Source organism: Cajanus cajan, chromosome 6, assembly GCF_000230855.2.
Source record: "Cajanus cajan strain Asha chromosome 6, NIPB_CcT2T_4, whole genome shotgun sequence".
Lineage (NCBI taxonomy): Eukaryota > Viridiplantae > Streptophyta > Magnoliopsida > Fabales > Fabaceae > Cajanus > Cajanus cajan.
The window spans coordinates 11,708,883-11,731,289 of NC_138522.1; the positions used below are offsets into that span (position 1 = coordinate 11,708,883).

The 22,407-nt window shown below is 33.8% G+C and overlaps 3 protein-coding genes across 3 annotated transcripts; 1 reads left to right on the forward strand and 2 right to left on the reverse strand.

Moving 5' to 3' along the window:
- Positions 1-796: 796 nt before the first annotated feature.
- On the reverse strand, positions 797-1,909 carry LOC109802698 (putative F-box protein At3g23260). Its single transcript, XM_083076064.1, has 2 exons — positions 1,567-1,909; positions 797-1,428 (listed from the first exon to the last, which is right to left on the reverse strand). Exons 1-2 carry the CDS (start codon positions 1,907-1,909, stop codon positions 797-799), a joined length of 975 nt encoding a protein of 324 aa, XP_082932190.1.
- Positions 1,910-4,678: 2,769 nt separating this feature from the next.
- Positions 4,679-10,760, reverse strand: LOC145949263 (pentatricopeptide repeat-containing protein At5g15010, mitochondrial). Its single transcript, XM_083076735.1, has 4 exons — positions 7,799-10,760; positions 7,589-7,717; positions 7,422-7,478; positions 4,679-7,323 (listed from the first exon to the last, which is right to left on the reverse strand). Exon 1 carries the CDS (start codon positions 10,452-10,454, stop codon positions 8,652-8,654), a length of 1,803 nt encoding a protein of 600 aa, XP_082932861.1. The 5' UTR covers positions 10,455-10,760; the 3' UTR covers positions 4,679-7,323; positions 7,422-7,478; positions 7,589-7,717; positions 7,799-8,651.
- A 1,477-nt stretch (positions 10,761-12,237) lies between these two features.
- On the forward strand, positions 12,238-13,398 carry LOC145958559 (uncharacterized). Its single transcript, XM_083076065.1, has one exon. It carries the CDS (start codon positions 12,238-12,240, stop codon positions 13,396-13,398), a length of 1,161 nt encoding a protein of 386 aa, XP_082932191.1.
- The last annotated feature ends 9,009 nt before the right edge of the window (positions 13,399-22,407 follow it).

Consider the following 22,407-nt stretch of genomic DNA (forward strand, 5'->3'; position numbering starts at 1 on the left):
TCCGATTACTTACTTCCCACAAACAAGGTAACCATTACTGTAATTTCATTCACCACTCCACACAACCTTTTTACCTGTTTTTTTGTTACTAAGTCAAGTTGTATGACAATTTTTAAGCCTCCATTCATACATGTTATGACAGATCTTTATCCATTGTTACACTAAATGTCAAACAATTGTCTGTGTTTGAATTTATATTTTTTGTTTATCGAATGAGTATTTTTAACTTTTAGACATGCATGCTTTTGTTTTTTGTACTGCTCGTCTTATGCTAATTTTTCATGAATGTCATTTTTTTCCAACGTTGCTTTACTGTGCTGTGTACAATACAGAAAGTAATATGTGCTTCACGAGCCACGTGTCATGTGTTTAGACCAGCCTCGAATGTATAACATTAATTATAAGGATGAAAATGATGCGTCAAATTTCACTTGTTTGGAAATGGAGTAGACGACAACAAAGACACAGTAGGTGAGGCGGCAAAGCATACCATAAAATACAGACCACAAATTGTATTTCAGGTTGAATTGAAGTCTAATTTCGGCCATGATACACCTAAATCCATATTTTTTCTATAATAATCACAAAACATTACAGAATAACAATATAAATAACATTTTTTCTATAAAAATCACAAAACATTACTAAATCCAAAAGTTACTATAAAATTACAAATATAAGTAACAACCTATACATAATCCTTAATACAAATACCCTAAAAATAAAAACTAATACAAACATCTTATACATAATTACTGATACAAACACATTATACATAATTAATGATAAAAACAACTTAAACCCAAAGAAGGCTTTCCTCATAAATAGCCATGCGGTGATAAATCTCTATAACTTCAATCATCTGATGCTCAACAACCCGATAAATGTTGTTCCACCTAAGTATCATTCCACTGGTGTTGTTTATGTAAACAATACCGTAATCTGTAGAACATACTGGTAAGATGTATCCCAAAGCCCAATCACACATATGCAATGTTACATTATGACTCCAACTCCGTTGACCACCATATTGCTTCATTGCCCATATTTTTACAACATAAAACGGTATTTCAGCATTCTCAAAAATCCCACAAAATGTTAGAGATTCATCAAGTATAACTAACGAACATAGTTCAACTCTTGACAAATCAACATCACCAGGTAGGCCAACAGTCTCAAATTGACCATCACACAATTTGTATGCTAAAATTTGATATGAGTTAATATTATAGGACAACACAAGCCAGTGCAGACGTTCACCAAAATACAAACCGAAGGACCCATTCCTGATGGTATCATCAGTATCCGTATATGATAATTCCATGTTCGTATGAATAGTAAACCACTCATCATTTGTCAAAGAATATCCTTCCACTATGCCAATCCCATCATATTTGTTTTTAGATATCTGAATGTAAATATACTGCCCTATATTTGGAGCATACCCCAAACCATAAAACTTAACAATATATTCATCCACAAATGGAGTTTACTGAATCGGTGGCCTCTTGTTGTATTTCCTCAAATAACCTGTTGTGGGATTCCAAGCATAAAACTTATACTCACCTCCAAAAAGAACTTCAACCAACACCACACCCTTGCATGCACCAACAGGTTTGATATGAGATCTGAATTCCTGACAAAGCAAATCTATTCTGAATGTTCGCACGATGCCAGTATCATTTAGATGTTTGCTGATATCAACCAAACATATCTGTTGAAGTATTTCATTAATGAATAAAGGCTTCCTTACTGCACCGACTGCTGCATAATTTGCTTCCAAAAAGTTCCGATCAGACAATAACCTCTGCCAACTCTTACAAACGCATCTATATTTTGCAATACACTTGGCAGGCAAACGAACAATAATTTCCAATATTAACTCACATGGCAATGAAGATAAGTCCATCTCACTCTCAAATATGTATGTATATTGTTGTATCCTGATGCTACAAATGTTCTGATTTTAAGGCTTCCGGTTTCTACATATATATATAAACTCATTGGATACTAACAGTCATCAATGGGGACTTGACTTGTACATGACTACTTATTTCGTATGCTGCAACGGTTCCCATCACCTATCAGTCGCGCCGTTTCGTTTGTGGGCCATTTGGTTTTTGGGGAGTTGTACCTCTTGTACCCACTGTGAATGTAAGGGTACCCGAACAGTCGTCTTTGTATTTTTTTTTCTTTTTAAAGTTATTTATTATAAATTACTTGTTTTTGTTTTTATTTTTATTTCATATTTTTAATCATTTATTTTTTTAATTTTTTTTTATTTTTATATTTTTTTTTATATATTTTTAACTTTTATATTAATGTAGTATGTATTATAATTAAATAGTTTAATATTAATATTTTGTTAATATGTTTTAGTTTTTTTTTGTGTTAACTTTTTGATTTTATAATATAAATTAAAATTTCCAGTTGTATTATTTATTATTTATTATTTTAATATTTTTTTAGTATTATTATAACTTTTTGTTTTTAATTTTTTAATTCTGTCACATAAACAAATTTTGTTATGAAAATTCATCTTTTAACACTTTTTTTTAAATTAATCTTTTTATTCATTCATCTTATACAATTTTTAATTTAAAATTTATGTTGTTTAGAATTTATTTTTAAAATTTATTTGTTCACATAGTTGTAGGTACCAAAACCCTTCAATTTTCATGGGTACAGTAGCATTTCCCTTTTTAATATTTATTTTATTAATATTTCTTAATTTTATATTTAGTACTAAATTACTAATTACTAATTACTAATTACTAATCACTAATTACTAATTACTAATTACTAATTTCTAATTACTAATCACTAATTACTAATTACTAATCACTAATTACTAATTACTAATAATGACTTGTTTTTTTCCTGCATACTAATAATCACTTACTTATTATCATGTTGTAAATTTAAATTTTCCTTCATATTTACAATTATAAAATAAAAAAATAATAATAATGTAAATTTCAATTTAACTTCAAATTTACAGTTTTAAACCCTAAACAAATAAAACAATAATGACACCCTTGACCCTTGACTTGACGTTCCCAAAATCTTTCACAACTCCCAATCTTTATAATAACTCCATACACAACATGTTGATTCCTTTGTCTGATTTTGTTCAATAGTCCATTCGTATCATTCACATTGCTTCCCCTAAACCACTATAATCTTCCTCCATCCTTTTTCGACCATGGCTTTCACTGTTGCCTTCGCCGATAATACTACCTCCAACTTTCTCCTTCTACTAAATTCTATTATGTTAACATTATTGTATGTTGTTCACTCATCTCTTTTTCACAGCACAAACAAGACAACACATATTTGACTTCAATGACGAATGCCACATTTCTGAGTTTAAAGCAGAACTTTGGCCTCATAAGGTAAACCCTAAACCGTTTAAATTTTACACAATTTGTTATATAATGTTTGCATGTTAACAATTCTTTTTTCTATTTAGGGACAACTGATTATTCCCAGACGTTTTTACCATCACTGGATGGAAACCCTGAAGTTTCAAAAATACTTTATGACAGATCCGGAAGGAAACTGTTTTCCCATCAAGATTACCAGAAAAGCACGGGTTGGAATAATCACAACCGGAGTTCGACAAATGATTGATTTTTATGGACTGCAACACTTCCATTCTATTCTGTTCAAATACAAAACGGGACAATGGTTCACCATTAGAATCTTCTCATCCATTGACAACGAAATTCCTTATACCCCAAACACAGTTCATGAACAGCAACAACCACAAAGGTTATATTCATATTCCTACAGTATTATATATGTTATCAATTATTCCCATTTTTTTATATTTCTTATTTGTTATACTTATAAAAATATTCTGTTATACATATTCGACGAGGATGATGCCTCATTTGAACCAATTCAAAATTTCCCAACACATGAACAGAGTTGGACCTTGAGATTGACAACAAGTGCAGCCAAAGGAAACCAACAAATTGTAATACTTTTATTTTAATTTGTTATATTATTATTTATAAATGATTAAATGAACACTTATACAAAATATAACTTATCTTCTCTTCATTGACAATATTTCAGTACATCCCTCTTACTTTTGTTCGGGCATGGGAAATTAACAATTATACAAGTTGTTTGTTAAAGACTTCCTCTACCAATATCCATCAAAATTGTCATATTCTAAAGAGGAAGAGGAAAATGACATCTACATTTGAGTACTACTTAACATCAACATGCTCAAAGTTCTTCAAACAACAAGGGTTTCAACCGGGAGACGACTTGATTTTACAGAAGCTTCTCACCCCAAACAATTTAGTTATTCAAGTTCAAAAGATAAACCATTAAGGTTATTTTATTTTTTTATTTAACTTCTGTCAATAACTTACATTTATGTTATGTGATGAACTAAACCTACATCAATCCTATCTTTCTATAACCAGATTTACTGCAACAACATAAGCATAAAATATGGTGTTACTATTGCAGTAACATGATATTCATATTTTATTTTGTGAACACATGTAATCGTATGTTGTCATTACTAGACCAAAATAAAAAATGTTGGGTGCATACACGTCACAACATACGCACTTCATGTGGTGTCTGATTACGGAATTGGAACACCTATATCTTTCACAAATAAGTCATACCACTCATCATTTCAAATAAGTCATGGCGAAAAAGAAGTGAACACTTTGCTGCTGAGGAATTTAACATACTCGAAAGAGAAACGAAGCTTCGTGTTTGTTTTTCTTCAAACCCCAATCCGCTCTCGCTCGCCACTCATCATTTCATACAGTACATTTTTAAATTTTATATGACAACTTTTATGTTATCAAGGGGGTCACATCCTTTTCTTTTTGCACGTCTATATATAAAAGAATCCTATATTTTAAATCGTATTTATTTATCATAATGTATAATGTTTGGTCATCCAACGTAATTACCAATATGTTTTTGGATTACTCATTAACGTGGTAGTGAAGCACCGAAATTGGATTACTCTTTAACGTTATTTCAATCCATATACCAACATGTTTTTGAATCCTAAAATCATATTATTTTCTGCAAACTTAGCAACTGAAATATCCTAATCCTAATAAAACATGAGGCTTACTGTTATTCTATATCTTGTCCACTGCGACTACACCACCTAAAACATAAGCCCATTTGCAATAGCCTAAACATAATAGGCCCACCAACATCACTTGTGCGACTAATATAAATTATATCATCTGCAAATGACTCTACCTCCATTTGCAACTTATCAATATTCAATCACTTTAATCTGTAACAAATTTCAACCGATTGCCATTTTCCCACCCATATCACAATTTCTGTTAACCACAACGTCAACAAATTATATCATGTATAAACATTTTTCCATCCTTCAACCATTGCAAACAAAACAAATTACTTTAGCCTCAATCCACATTATTCCACATCATTATGACTCGTTTAACAAATAATATGCCACTAACAAATCTAACAACGTTCATATACAATCAAACCGCACAAAAATAAAAAAAAATCTTCTGCAGTAAACACTTTTCATTCTTTTTTGTTTCAAATAATTTGTCAACCATATATTATGAATCACATTCGGTCCAACTTCAAATCTCTCATTCCTCAAATTTCACTCAAAACTGAAACCATTTAATATAACACACTACTCAACAATAATACTTTTCAATGTAATATTACATTATTACAATAGTTAATTCTGTAACACAATAATGTAGACCTTATTCTACCAACACTTTCTACCACAATTACACAACATACATATCTTCTAATATGGTTCAAAATATATTTTTTTTTTCATTCACAGTCAATGAATCAATCTTAATATTTCCTTATAAAAAATTCAAAACCATTATTCAACTTCAATCCTTCTGAAAACAAACAAAAACCGCAAAACAACAACTTAACAAAATCGACAGTACACACATAACACACAACTCTGGTCACTTTCTTCGTCACAAAATACCACCGATTACAAACAAAACCCACTTTTCCCACACATAGGACATCGTACCACAAACACACTTTTAACTTTAACGAAACTGATTCATAAATCAATGTCGCAACCACCTCGCCGGAAAACGCCAATTTAACGCTTCAAAAGCTTGGCTGAAAAACCACACTTCGATAACCTCACCCAACAAGGAGAATTTTAGATTTCAAAAACGCCTTTCAAATAACACATTGCCAATCAACTGCTCCGACAACTCCAACTTTATGGTTTCACAAACACTACTCATCTATTCATTCCATTAAACACTAAACTCAATATTCACACAAAAAATTACTTAAATTAAAACATGATTCATCATTCAAACCTGTTTCATCATTCAAATTTGCAATCCGTATTGTATGTCAAAAATCAAACACAAAAATTACTAAACAGCACAATAAAAGCAACTAAACCCTAAATCTCATTTTCAAATTACCCAGAAAACAAACCCAACCATATGAACAATACTGTTTTCGGCAACACCACAACGGAAAACGTAAGTCCAACATAACACTTACATGTACCACCGACTACCCAAACGTAACCACTCCAACCAAATGCCTCGTCGGAGATGATGACGCTTTACGGATGACAAACCAGCTTCCTTCGCCAGACAACAAAAACGGAAAACGAAACCACAATGACTATACGTGCGCTTTCAAAATGGACAGTCGCAACCACGTCCACAAAAAAATGACAATCCACAGCCCTAACCGGAGAGGGACAATTTAACCTTCTTAGCCTTCCGCAGAACAACAACAACAGGGATAACGACAATCAACAGCCCTAAGCGGAGACGGAAAACGGCATTCAAAAATCAGAGTCGCAACCACCTCAAAACTCTCAGTCGCAACGACCTCGACGGAAAACGGCAATTTTAGGGTTCAATAACGGGGGAAACGACCTCAAAACTCACAGTCGGAACGAGCTCCACGGAAAACGGCAATTTTAGGGTTCAATAACGGGGTAAAATTCACAATACGAACCCCTGAATAGAGAAGGGGCAATTTTATATTGATAGCCTTCGGTGAAATAACCTTATTGCCCTTTACGAATTATTTAACTTTAAAGTCACACCTTTCCAGCTCACAAGGTGACTCACCTCATTAAGACCACATGTCAACCTGTCATTGGTTTACAGACAAGGGGCACCAAAACCCCTTCAAATAAAAGGGCACCGGAGCAATAGCCATTAAGTTCGTATACCATACCCATTGATAAGCACCTTCTTGAGTTCCATCCAGCACTGTAACAGCATCAACGTCGGATTTCAGGCTACTCCTGTCCTTAAGCAAATCCCTTACCTTAAATCAAAAAAATTCAAAGCAACAAAAAGTTAAAACAAAAGAAATTGCACATAGCTATTAAAACCATTGAAATAGAGAGACACAGTAGCAGTCACCGCTTGCAAGATCCTATCCGAGGTATCCCCTTCCAAATCCCTCAAACCCGCAGTTGCCTGCAATAGCACATGGATTCAGCACAAATCTCCCTTCAGAGAAACCCTGACGTAAATTAACACACACATCAATTCAGTAAACACAAACATAACAAAAATAAACCACCCACCCCAACTCGAACCGGTGTCTTGGATCGCAATTCACGAGGAACAACACTCTCCGCTTTATCCAAAAGCGAAACCAAAGATTCCGCTGCCTCTTTCGGATTCTGAGCGTACGCACTCAAACCCGGTTTAATCTACAAAATACAAACCTACACTATCAAACCAAAAACACAAGCAAATAAATAACTTAATAAACAAAAAGGGCACCAAAATACCTCCATGGTGTTTTATTCTATCAGTTATCTCCATCTAACCGATTGACAATCATGACACCCTTTTAAGACCTGGTGTTGGGGTGCAGGATAGGTTAAAGTCAAGCAAAGAAGCCTGAGTCAGATCAAATAGTCTCGACTCTCGATGCTACTTGACTTATGGCCCTTGGGAAAATAGCATGTTTGCAAGGACTCTAACAACCCAAAGACCAAAAGCCAGAGGACATACTAGATCTTATGTCCTAGAAGCCAGAACCAAATACATGAAAATAAAAGATGCTCCATTAGGCCCTGCAGCATAAAAAAACTAATGGAAGCCCAACTCAAGGAGTCAAGGTGCATAGTCAGATTTTCATGCAGCTTCATAGGTTGTAATGAATTTCTTCAGTCAACGCATGTTAACTTCTTGTGTTTAATTTTACTTCCACAGTCGATTCTACAATAATATGACCCTGCATTGCAAGCAACTATCAATTCAAATTTTTCTCTGCAATCAAAGGGATCACAGCAATGGCTTGAGTTTCTAGCTCCAGTTGTGGAATTTATACCGAACTCGTGAGGAAACACACAAGTACCTGAGTTCAGCTCTAGTATTTCAACATTCACACAGGTTAACTGCTAGTAAAGGAGCAATGACGTTTAGATCACTATAATCTGACAACTAGCAAACTTGGGTTGTTATGAATTGCACAAACCTTGTAGCTCTCGTGATTAGTAAGTTGAAGTCTGGTTATAAACCAAGAATAGAGCATGCCATCCACTTATATACATTCAAATTTAAAAGGTATGCTGGCCAACAAGCATCATCTTCATAGATAAAGTACTAGTGTCATTGAAACTCTTGTCAAATAAGGATTTACTGCTCCCAAAAAGAAAAACCCCGTTCTCTTGTTACTCTTCTGGTCTCAGGTTCCTGAAGATAAGCTTTTTCCCTGTCAAATTTACTTGGTACGGCCTTCACTTTCTTTTTAAGAGTATCATTTTCCAGTTGATTAGGTTCTAAATCTGTCTCCTGGCCCTCTATTGCCGGTTTCCTAGAAACCCATGCCTGAAGCATTTCTTCAGTCTTTGGTTCAGGAAGGAAGCCTTTCTCTTCCATCTCTGCATAATATCTGTATGCTTGCTCCAACTTTCCATTGAGAAACAGCCCATGAATCAGTACTATATAAGAACTTCGATCATGGCTGATGCCATCTTCTCTCATTGCATCCCATATCTTGAATACATCATCAAGCTGGCGCCAGCGGCAAAACTTTCTTATCAACATTATATAAGTCTCAATGGTTGGGTAGCATCCCAGCTCTTTCATCTTGTCCAAGAGCTCAAATACTTCTTCCTTGGTCCTTAACATACGGAAGAAAGCATGAAAAGTTTGAATTGTCGGGGATAGGCGCCGCTCCAGCATCTCATCAAAAAGTTGTTTTGCTTCATCAACTTTGTGGGCCTTGCAGAGAGGCTTGATCAGGGAGTTGTAAGTAACAACATCTGGAGTTACATTGTTCTCTTCCATTGTTGCAATGATATTGGCAGCTTCTTTCACAAGCCTACCCTTTGCAAGAGCAAAAATGACTGCATTATAAACCTTCCTATCTGGAGTGATCTTCTTTTTCTTCATCTCATCAAACATCCTAAGCACCTTATAAAGTCTAGAAGATTTTGAATAGCAAGATATGATACTTGCATAGGAGACAACATCGTGTTGGATCCCTCTCTTGCTCATCTCCTGCCATATTCTTTCTGCCTGAGAAACACTAACAATCAGATTACACCATCCATTCAGAATGATGTTAAAGCTTTTGATGTCAAGTGGGAATACATTCTTGTTGCAGAACAGTAAGTGTTCAGCATCTTGCACATTCTTATACCGACAAAGGGCAGAAAGAAGGCTTTGAAATTCCTCTAGCCCAACATGAAAGTTAAATCGTTTATAAGCGTAGAAAGTATTGATAGCTCTTGCAACATCATGTACAGCACAGTATCTCCTGATCATAATCAACAGGGTTTGAGGAGTGACAAGAGATGGACCAGTTCTACCTCCTCTCATTTCCTCAATTAATGTCCAAGCAGTATCAAACTTCCTCATCTTGCCAAGGATACAGATCATAGAATGGTACTCGCGAACCGAATGAACATACCCAGAGTGCTTGCCAGCCCACAAGAAAAATGTGAAAGCTGATTCCCAATCATTGCGAGTTCTCGAAAGGACCTCCACAACCACCTCTGATGATAGCACAACACTGCAATGCTCAAGCTTGTGCTTAATTTCAGATGGTCCAGAACCCACTTCATGCATTATATCCAAAATGATTTTAACATCTTGGGCAATAGCATCATCCCTTAAATGTAATTTTTTTTTGCCATGACCATCATCCTCATCCTCATCCCCATCATTATCATCATCACTCAAGTCCTCATGTGCAGGGGCATCAGTTACCACCCCAAGGCTTCTGGTTGAAGATGAAGCAGAAAAGTGCCTAACTGAGAAACCAAATTTTGGTAGTGCAAAGAAAGTTTCAGACTTAAAAGGGTTAAAGAAATTGAAAATAGCACTCATAACGGGCTCCTCTACTACATGACAGTGATTAAACGCGAGTGAGTTATGGCCGATGCGTGATAGCACACCAGAGAAAACGGGTAAGTTAAATCTGATTCTGATCATGATTGACAATAAGCAATGCACACTTCAGTCTATCGAAAGCTGATAGAGCGTCAAAATAAGATATCCCAAATTTCCTAGGTTAAGGTTGAGCGAAAGGTGTTTGTGAAAATGACCAAGAGAAACTCAAAGCTAACATTACTCGTAAATCAAAAGTCTAGACGTTAAGCAGGAAAGTGAGGAAGCGAAACACGATTCTACTGATCAAAGTTGGGCCACTCCTTCTTCCTTGTCTGTTGAGAAGTTTTTGTTGATATATACGAGGCAACCTAAAGAATGGAGCATTTTAGATTGAGCCCAATTGAGATGACAAAAGAATCTATTTCTCAAAAATCCATTCAGTTCATATATGTAAAATTTAATTTAATTTGCCTAATTATTTTGATAAAAAAAAACTATTTGAATCAAAATAAATGAATTATATAATTAAATGAATGAATAATAATTTATTTATTTTATTTCAAATTCAATATAGATCATTTAATTAAAATTTTGTGAATTTAATGGATTATTGTCGATTATAAACTAAATAAAATTTGTCTAATTCATCTATTTGAGCATACTAAAATTGACCATCTCTGTACAACTATTATATATTCTTAATCCTTAATACATATTCCTAATCCTTAATACATGCAAACTCTAATGAAATCATCATGCCCTCAAACAGAAATAATTATAAAATTACCTATAATCCTATGGGATTCTTCCTTTACTCAATTCTCTCATGTAACTTTGCATACAAATAATCTCCTTTTCTCCCGTACCTCGATAAGCAATAGTTAAAACTAAAGCAAGATCTAGTTGGTCTCCTCCTCTGGGCTCCACTCGGTCTTCAGAGAATGTAAAAGAAAAGAAGTCAGAAGTGAAAGGTGTGCTTTTGGGAGTGCCAGAGCATGCTATTTATAGGCTTCAGGAGTAGCCGGAATGGCCCGTTTCAAATTCGGAATGGCACGTTCTAGACTCATTCGTCACGTGTAAAATTCACATACAGAACGGCCCGTTCTCAAATCAGAACGGGTTGTTCTGGATTTTCATTTTACCCACAACATCCATGTTTGGAACGACCCGTTCTCAAAGCAGAACGGCCTGTTCCCAACTAGGGTTACAAGTCTTTTTTGTTAATTTAGAACGCCCCGTTTCAGTTGGGAACGAGCCGTTCCAAACTAGAGTTTATAAGCCTTTGCAGTAGTTTCGAAGGCCCCGTTCCAATTCGGGAACGGCCCGTTCTGAACTACTATATCACCCTTATTGAACTTTTGAGCCTTCATATAATTTATGCTTTCAAAATTTTGCAGATAAATTGAATCTCAGAAAATAACTAGCAATTTGACGAAATAGATAATTAAGGAGACGAATGGACATGAAAAGGAGATAGAGGCTGTAGGAAAAGCTTACCGGAGAATTGTTAGCAATTAGACGTTAGTTTCTATTTTTTGGTTAAATGTAATTTTATGTTTTGATTAGTATGGTCAACTATTATTTAGGGATATGGTGCCATGTGTTTAGGAAACTGCCCACAAATTCATACGTGGAGTTAGTGGCTGCAGAGTCAGTTTTTTTTTTCTGTTTTCGCTTTTGGTTGTAAGGCTATAAAGCCTAAGGTCTGCAATTTGAGTCGAATAACACGAGATTTCACAATAGCAGAGAAAGCCTTACTTTTGTGTTCAACAATTGGTATCAGAGCTCCTTCATAGGGGCCTGATCCAGAATTTTATCGAGTGTGAGAAACAGTTGTGAGTGAGTGTGTGAGCGCACCTATGAGTGAAAGAGATCAGCAGCAAACATGGTAGAATCGAACAACAGCAAATATGTGCAACCTGCAATCCCTAGATTTGATGGGCATTATGATCATTGGGCGAAACTCATGGAGAATTTTCTTCGCTCTAAGGAGTATTGGCATTTGGTAGAGCATGGGATCTCAGTTGTTACAAATAAAACAACTGCGTCGGAAGCTGAACTCAAGGCCATGGAAGAACAACATCTGAAGGACTTGAAGATAAAGAACTATCTATACCAAGCCATCGATCGTGAAATTTTAGATACTATCCTCAATGATGATACGTCCAAAGACATTTGGGACTCTATGAAACAAAAATTTCAAGGGTCTACAAGGGTGAAAAGAGCACAATTGCAAGCTTTGCGTCGAGAATTTGAAATGCTGCAAATGAAAGAAGATGAAATAGTGAATTCATACTTTGCTCGCACCTTGAAAATTGCTAAAAGTATGAAGGTGTGTGGAGAAAGCATGGGAGAGAACATTATTGCTGCAAAAATCTTGCGGTCAATGATTCCGAAATTTAATTATGTTGTGTGCTCGATTGAAGAATCCAATAATTTGGATACTATGACGATCAATGAACTACAAAGTAGTCTTTTAGTTCATGAGCAAAGGATGGTGTGCCATGAAGAGGAGGAACAGGCACTGCAGATTACGCATGAAGATAGGGGAGGAAGAGGACGAGGAAGAGGAAGAGCAAGAGGAAGAGGTTCTTTCCGTGGCAGAGGAAGAGGGAGACAGTCAATCAACAAAGCTGAAATTGAATGTTTCAAGTGTCACAAACTTGGACATTTTCAATATGAATGTCCTACCTGGGAGAAAAAAATAAATTATGCTGAGTTGGAAGATAAGGTAGATCAAGAGGATGAACTTTCACTCATGGCTTATCTTAATTTTAAGCAAGGAACGACAGAGGAATGGTTTCTCGACTCTGGATGCAGCAACCACATGAGTGGTAACAAAGACTGGTTCTCAGAATTAGATGAGAACTTTAGACATGCAGTAAAACTTGGCAATGACACTCGAATAGTTGTAATGGGGAAAGGAAGTGTCTGGTTGAATGTTAATGGAGTCACACATGTAATCTCACATGTGTACTACGTTCCAGAACTGAAGAACAACTTACTAAGCATAGGACAACTCCAAGAGAAAGGCTTGTCATACTAATTCAGAACGGGAAGTGTAAAGTCTCTCATCCTGAAAGAGGACAGATTCTAGAAATAGATATGAAGGGAAATAGGATGTTTGTACTGACAGCTACCAAGGCACCCTTGAATTCAACATGTTTTCAAATGGAACTAGAAGAAGGGTCACAACTTTGGCACAACCGATTTGGTCACTTAAGCTATAGTGGCTTGAAGACACTTTCCTCCAAACAAATGGTGAATGGACTGCCCACTGTCACAGTTCCAAGAGAGATCTGTACACACTGTTTGGCTGGGAAGCAACACCGAAAGCCTATGCCTAGGAAGAGCCTATGGAGAGCATCAAACAAACTTCAACTTGTGCATGCAGACATATGTGGACCTATCAATCCAATATCAAGCAGCAACAAGAGGTATCTTTTGAGTTTCATAGATGATTTTTCTCGCAAAATTTGGGTTTATTTCTTGAATGAAAAATCAGAAGCCTTTTCACTCTTTAAAAGGTTCAAAGTGATGGTTGAAAAGGAAGTTGGTGTAAGCATTGGATGTTTGAGGACAGATAGAGGAGGTGAATTCACTTCAAATGAATTTGGTGAATTTTGTAAAAGCCATGGCATACGTAGGAAGTTGACTGCAGCCTACACACCTCAGCAGAATGGAGTCGTTGAGAGGAAGAACAGAACGATTATGAACATGGTGCTATCTATGCTAATTGGAAAACAAGTTCCTAAAATATTTTGGGCCGAAGCTGCAAGGTGGTGTGTTCATATTCTCAACAGAAGTCCTACAACAGCTATACAAAACAAAACTCCCGAAGAAGCATGGAGTGGAGAAGCCTATTGTTGATTACTTTCGAGTATTTGGGTGTTTGGCTCATGTCCATATACCAGATCAACATCGAGTAAAACTGGATGATAAAAGCAAGAAATGTGTTTTCTTAGGAGTAAGTGATGAATCAAAGGCATATCGATTGTTTGATCCTGTCAACAAAAGGGTTTTAATCAGCAAAGATGTGGTTTTTGAGGAACAAAAAGGCTGGAACTGGAAGCAAAATGCAGAAGAGCATCAACAGGATATTCTAGAGTGGGGAGATAATGAAGACTATGTGAGTGATTCTGAAGAGCAGTCTGAAGAAAACGTGGTGGAAAGTACTAGTGCTCAAGAAACCGAGGATCAAAATGAAGATGTTGAGAATAGTTCTGCAGATACTGGTACTTATCCTAATGACTCTCATATTATTAATTATGAGACTCCAATTGAAGGGAGGGTTAGAAGGATTAGGAGAGAACCAGTTTGGATGAAAGATTACCAAGGAGGAGAAGGTCTATCAGATGATAATGTAATGATGGTCACCGAGGATGATCCAATCTCATTTGAGGAAGCTATTAAGAGTGAGAAGTGGAGAAATGCAATGATGAAAGAGATGGAATCAATAGAGAAAAACATGACTTGGGAGCTGACTGATCTACCAAGAGGAGTAAAGTTGATTGGAGTCAAATGGATCTTCAAAACCAAATTTAAAGAGACTGGAGAAATAGACAAGTTCAAAGCCAGGTTAGTAGCTAAAGGGTACGTGCAACAATATGGAGTGGATTACACAGAGGTATTTGCCCCGGTGGCCAGGCTTGACACAATTCGCTTAATACTTGTTATAGCAGCACAATATAGCTGGAATGTGTTTCAGCTAGATGTGAAGAGTGCCTTTCTTCACGGAGAACTTAAAGAGGAGATCTATGTGCAGCAACCAAAAGGTTTTGTGAAAAAGGGTGAAGAAGAGAAAGTGTACAAATTGAAAAAGGCACTTTATGGCCTTAAACAAGCACCGAGAGCTTGGTACAACAAAATAGAGGCTTATTTTGTTCGAAATGGATTTGATAGATGCCTTTGTGAACATACACTGTTTACAAAATCACAGGAGGGAGGTAAAATTTTAATTGTAAGTCTCTATGTAGATGACTTAATATATACTGGAAATGATGGAAGTATGTGTGATGAGTTTAGAAGAGCCATGATGACAGAATTTGATATGTCAGATTTAGGTAAAATGAGGTACTTTCTTGGTGTTGAAGTTATGCAGAATCCAAGTGGAATCTTTATATGTCAAAGGAAATATGCTCAAGAAGTGTTATCACGGTTTGGCATGGAAAACTGTAATGCAGTCAAGAATCCAATTGTTCCAGGCACAAGATTGTCAAAAAATGATGCAGGAACCAAGGTTGATGCAACTCTGTTCAAACAAGTAGTTGGCAGTCTTATGTATTTGACTACAACTCGGCCAGATTTAATGTATGGAGTAAGCTTGATCAGTAGGTTTATGTCCAGTCCCACTGAATCTCACTTGTTTGCAGCCAAAAGAATATTAAGGTACTTGAAAGGAACAACTGAACTAGGCATCTACTACAAGAAAGGGGAAAACGCAAAGATTGTAGCATATTCTGACAGCGATTTTGCTGGGGATATAGATGATAGAAAAAGTACTTCTGGATTTGTATTTTTATTTGGCTCTGGAGCAATCTCATGGTCCTCAAAGAAACAACCAGTAGTCACACTATCCACCACAGAAGCTGAGTATATAGCTGTTGCCTCTTGTGCATGTCAATGTATTTGGATTCAAAGGGTGTTGGAGAAACTGAGCCTTGAAGAACAGAAGAACACTCTGATTCTATGTGACAACAATTCCACAATACAATTATCAAAGAATCCAGTGTTTCACAGGAGGAGCAAACATATAGACATTAAATTTCATTTTTTAAGAGACTTAGTGAAAGAAGGAACTGTCGAGTTAAGTTACTGTAGCTCACAGACTCAGGTTGATGATATTATGACCAAGCCACTCAAGTTAGAGCAATTCTCAAAGCTGCGGAGGATGTTAGGCATGTTGGAAGCTTCAGAGATAAACTAAATGCTACTGCATCTAGTTTAAGGGAGGGAATGTTAGCAATTAGACGTTAGTTTCTATTTTTTGGTTAAATGTAATTTTCTGTTTTGATTAGTATGGTCAACTATTATTTAGGGATATGGTGCCATGTGTTTAGGAAACTGCCCACAAATTCATACGTGGAGTTAGTGGCTGCAGAGTCAGTTTTTTTTTTTTCTGTTTTCGCTTTTGGTTGTAAGGCTATAAAGCCTAAGGTCTGCAATTTGAATCGAATAACACGAGATTTCACAATAGCAGAGAAAGCCTTACTTTTGTGTTCAACAGATCGGTGGTTCGCCAGAGATTGATCGGAGGAGAGGTGGCGGAGAAAGCAACAAAGCTAGCCCAAATATTACAACGAATCAATCGAAGAAGAAGAAAGGAGAACCAAAGTTAGTTGGGTTTCACCCAACTTGTGAGTATTTACGCAATTGCCATGGAATTATTGGATTGACATTTCTGACCTCAACCTGAAGTGTTTAATTACAAAAGTACCCTCTCGTTGGATGAGAGCACGGAAAAACGTACTTATTCGAAGAGGGTTCATGAATCATGACTTAATTCTTACTATACTTGTCTCATATTCATATTAGATTCATTTGTCAAATATTTTTCTTAATTTTGGAGAACATGTATAGGGACAATCCAGTTCAGTTGAAAAAACTTCATTAAACTTTAAAGACAATAAAATTTTTCATATATAATTTTTTTATTTAAAACTCAAACTAAAAACTATTAAGTTGAAATAATACTACCTTAATTCGCATATGTAATATTTATTAAATAAATTGAGTTAAAGAATTTTGAAGAATTTATTTAGTTTAAAAGTCAAAGTTAGACTATGAAAAATGTTTTTATATTTAGTAGACTATTTTTTTTAGAAACTACAGATAATATAAAAGATAATTTTGTTTGAATTAAATAAAATTATTATAAATGACATAGTTCTCCATTAAAATATTTAAGACAACTACACAACCATTATTTACACTCAAGATCTCTAATTAGATTGGAATAATCTCATGTCAATCTTTTTAATGCGCTTTTCTAATGTGTATGATGGTTAAATTATTGAATTTAAATGGAGAGGAAAAAAAATACATATAGGGAATTTATTCTAATTCCCTTAAAATCTCCTTGAATTACATCTAATGCTTACACATAAGGTTGTTTTTCTCACCTTTCACAATTATATAAGAAAAATATCAATATAAGAAGAAGAAAAATATATAACTTTAAGCTGTAACTTATAATAATGGAAATGTATCACTTATGGTCATTATTATTAAAAATACTAAATATATAACAAAGTATTTAGATATTTAGAGAAATAGAGGTTATTCTAGTCTTAGTCATTTTTTAAATCCATTAGATAATGAAACACCACATGCATATTATTATAATAATCCTTTATTAATTATTTTATTAAGAACTAATAAAATATGTTTATTATGATTCAAAATAATCGACTATTATTTTATAATAACTTTATATTATTAAAAATAATAATTAAATTAATAAAATAATTAAACCAATCATAATTATTATATGAATTACATGATATTTTTTTTCAACAAATTAAGCTTACAAATATTCTTAGAGGACAAGAAGACAGTATTTTTAACTTTACAATTATTACAATACTTTTCTAAGCAACCATTTTTGAGCAGTATTCTGATGAAGCATTTAGATACAATCATCTATGTACATGGTGATTTTTGTGAGAAGGTTTTCTAATGTAAATCAAAAGCAATTTAAAAGTTTTTATTTTAGATTTAATCATGACAGATTTGTGTTCCACCATTCTGATGTGCAACTTGTTGCAATAGGTTATGTCTACCACTATATTTTATTTATTTGTGTAATACTCCGGTTTTCAAAAGATAAAACAAATATAAGAAATTATTTAATTAGAGTATTTTTAAAGTTAAAAGTTAAGTTAATTGGATTTCATGACTAATGGTTAAAAATAAAATAAAATAAAAATGGCCTTTGAAAATAAAGAGAGCTAAGTTATTTGGTTTTAGTTTCTATTAGTTAGTGATGACAAATAAACTTATACATGTGAATTATGTCCAAACTTGTCCTGCCTTTGTTAAGAATATCATGTTTGATTGAACACGAGTATGAGTAATATCGATTTATTAAATTGTGCATGGGTATAGGTACTTACCCACTTCGTATGACCCCATCCCAATCCTTACTTTAAATTTGTAGAAATTTAATTTACCTTTTTTAGAATTTATTTGAGATTTATATAATTCCAACTCTATTATAAATTTATGTTAGATAAAACTTATTTAATATAATTTTGTAATTGTTACTATAAGTTGGAATTATTATTATTATTTTTATATATTTTTTATAAAAAAATTAATTAATTTTTGGACAAATACAATATCCAATATCTGACGAAGATGAAGATGAGATACGAATTCTACATTCGTTAAATATGGGGACGAGGATGGATATATGATACGAATTTGGGGATGAGGATATTGAAACCCGAACTCGCTCTATCTTGATGTCATCCCTACTAGTAGCCCAATAGACTTGGTTAAATAAGAAGTAGAGTTATTAGTTAGCCTAATACTCTCTTTTTGTTCTTTCTTTTTGGGAACACTCTCTTGTTGTTAGAACCACATGTGAAGGAACTTAGAACTAGAGGAGGGGGAGATCACACTTTAGCACCCTTGCCTCTGTGGAAACATTTCCGAAGTTAGGAGGAGTAACTTATTTTGCTCATGAATGTAAAATAAATTTAATTATTGAGGTTGTCTCTCAACCCCATAAGTTCTATAATTGTATGTGTTTAGAGGGTTTTGAGTACCCTAAAAGTGTGATGGATTGTATAGTTATCCATTAACTAGCTTTGTGGATAACTAGATTATATCTAGTCTTGTCCCTAGTATGTTTTTGTGTTGGGATGGATTGTATGAATAGACTTTAACTTATATTACCCTAATTTGGTACTTTAGCTTTCATGAGGTTGACAAATGGATTTAATTTTAATTATGTGATAATTGTTTCACCAATTGAGTTCTTTATATTTAAAGGAAATAAGTAATTTGTACTTTATTTAGTTAGATTTAAGATTCGCCATATGCAACTTACAAATTTGCTTTCGCATTGTTTGGGCATGTAGGGGTAAGAGCACGAGGGCTAATAGAAGCATATACATGTACGTGGTGACCACAATCGTGCTCATTTTAAGTTGGGTCATGTTGAGTGAACCACAATCGTGCTAGCCTAGACTGTTCTCCTCTTCTGAAGAAAAAAAGTGAGAATATGAGCACGAGCGTACTAAGGGTGGCACAATCGTGCTCGAAAACAAGGGGGAGTTGTGAGAAACTAAGTACAACTATGTTTATTCTTATTATGCCTAGCACAATTGGCCCCCGATCGGCAAGATTTGCCTTTAGGACTTAGTTATAAAGAAATGAAAGGAATAAAAGAACAAGAGAGAAGACTTAAAATAGGAGCACAAATTAATGTGTATATATATATATATATATATATATATATATATTATAGAGTCTAGGACAATTGAAGAGTATATACACTTGAATCATGTGAATAGTGAAAAATAGTTGAACAATTGACAATGTGACAATTGAATAATTGAACCCCTTTTGAGACAATTGATAGTTAAGATTGTTAGAAGCATATTTATTGTGACATGTATCATTTTCATAAAAACTGTTTTATACATGGTATTGGTGTGAAAGTCAATGTCAAGGAGGTCACTTGGTGATTACTGTATTAAGACCTTCGGATCAGTTTGGCTTGAGAACCCCAATCACACTTTATGATGAGTATGAGTAGACTTTGTGCGACCATGCGACCCCAATGCGCCCTTGTAAATCTTTTCCCTAATTAAAGGGTTTAGTGGCAGACACCTTTAACCAAGTGACTATTTATTGGCATGTACTCCTAAGTTATTTTATGAGCTTTCGAGTGTCGTGTGTTTTTAAATAATGCCACATGCGTATTTCACAACATGCATACTACATCTTATATCTCTTTTATGTGTTTGAATATAAAATGTTATATTATTGTTATGTATTTATAATGCTTAAGATTGTCCAACCTTATTTTACAACAAGAGTATGAGTAAGATATATGTCACTCTTTTTTGTTTGTTTTTCTTTGCTTTTATTTGGCCTAAACGTCATTTGCAAGTTATGATTAATTATATGTTGAGGTAAATGATAAAGTTTAGACCTTTGTGGCTATAGTTTTGGATACCATACTTTGATTGGAGGTGATCTCGAGACTTAAAAATATTACTTTAGTTATTTTAATTTATTTATATTTAAATTATTTAGTTGTAAAACTTATGTATAACCTTTTGAAGTGATAAGCAGATCTTTAAAATATTTATTATTGATTTTTAATTTCATTGTATCGGTGAAAATGTGGACTTTCTACCTTACAAAACATATAAAATATTTAGAAAATTCCTTTGCTTTTATTTTGAATTGTGAAAAATCCTATATTTATTATAATAATCATATTGGGTAGAGGGAGTCACAAGTTGGACCTCTAGATGGCCAAACTCACTTTTGATGTCTTCATGTGAGTTGTACACAATTCAATCTTTGAAATTCAGGCATCAGACTCATGTTGTTTAGAGCTATACAGGCCAAAATATCTTCAAAAAAATTGCAGTTGTATCATGTTGTCAAGGCATAACTGCATCTACAACTTCATGTCCAATTATGTCCATGATCTAAGCCATACCAGATGACATCTTTTTTTGAAAGATTTATATCTTTCTTCAAGATTTCCATAGCAACAAGTTCGTCTCAAACACAGTTCTAAAGACCAAGATATGTCCTTTACAAGTCTCTCTTTTTGTTGATGAAGCAACATTTTGAGTCTGTTGCAGTAAACTACTTGTGCAGTACTTCAGAACATTCTAAGGTTCTATTCTAGACTAATAAAAGATAGTTCTTCTAACTAGGATATTTTCCTACACATGTTGCTTCTTTATGATATATATTCTGTTTACATTGCATTTTCATGATTGCTCCTAATTGTTCTATTGAGAACAATGTTCTTGTTCTTGAGCGTGATTCCATCGCATGGCTAAAACATTTTTCTTCTTTCTTTGAGCTTACCGAGTTCATTTCGGTATACAACCTAGAACATTTTGAATTCATTATAGCTATTTGATTAACTCACATTATTCTAAGTTCTCATCAATTGTTCTTTATCGAACTTGTCTTTTTGAATACACTTAAGCAAACTCATTACTCATTAGCACACTTTTTCTCAGAAGGTCTATGATGTTTTCAAAAGGTTTGTCATAATTAAAAGGCTTCTGACTCAACAATCTTTTTTTTTTATTTTTGACAAATGTAATATTCTAAATTTATGATACAATATTATCTTATATATATATATATATATAGATGACATCCAACAATATTATAAATATTTATCATATTATGATTATATATAAAATTATCTATTACAACTTATATATTTTAATAGGTAATTAAATTAATTAGTATAAATAAATAGTGTTTTATTTTATAAAATTTTATGTTCAGTAAGATAAATATATATATATATATATATATATATATATATATATATATATATATATATGTGTGTGTGTGTGTGTGTGTGTGTGTACTAATTAGTTATATTATAAATATTGTGTATGAAAAATAACCTATTATAAATTTACATGATTTTATAGACATATAAAACAAAGTGGTTCAGTGGTTTCACTCCTTTTGCTTAAGGACTTCAAGTGCTTTGTACTGGGTTTGAATCCTACATGGTCTTATATTTTTATACAACAATTAAAATTAGGAAGAGAGCAGTAAATAACCAGTCCATAAATGTAATATTCCCCGTACAAAAAATAAAAAATTACGCTTTATTTATGTTATTTTTATCTAGTGAGGTGCCCCTAACCTCATTTAGTTGCTTATTCTATGCTTATTGTTATTCATCATAACTATTAATATGATCATATTTTATATTGTTTAATTATTTTATAATAATTATCATTGTCATTTAATTAATTGGTACTCTTAATATATTTTATTTACGTATATGTTATTAAAGTTTAAATAGTGATAAATTTTCAAATTTATT

What these genes read in the sequence shown, in the direction of transcription:
- LOC145949263 (XM_083076735.1), bottom strand. Translation starts at nt 10,454, where the DNA reads ATGATCAGAATCAGATTTAACTTACCCGTTTTCTCTGGTGTGCTATCA.
- LOC109802698 (XM_083076064.1), bottom strand. Translation starts at nt 1,909, where the DNA reads ATGGACTTATCTTCATTGCCATGTGAGTTAATATTGGAAATTATTGTT. An exon ending in GGTTGAAGTTCTTTTTGGAG is followed by an intron (nt 1,429 to 1,566) that starts GTGAGTATAAGT and finishes CTCCAAATATAG; the next exon opens with GGCAGTATATTTACATTCAG.
- LOC145958559 (XM_083076065.1), top strand. Translation starts at nt 12,238, where the DNA reads ATGGTAGAATCGAACAACAGCAAATATGTGCAACCTGCAATCCCTAGA.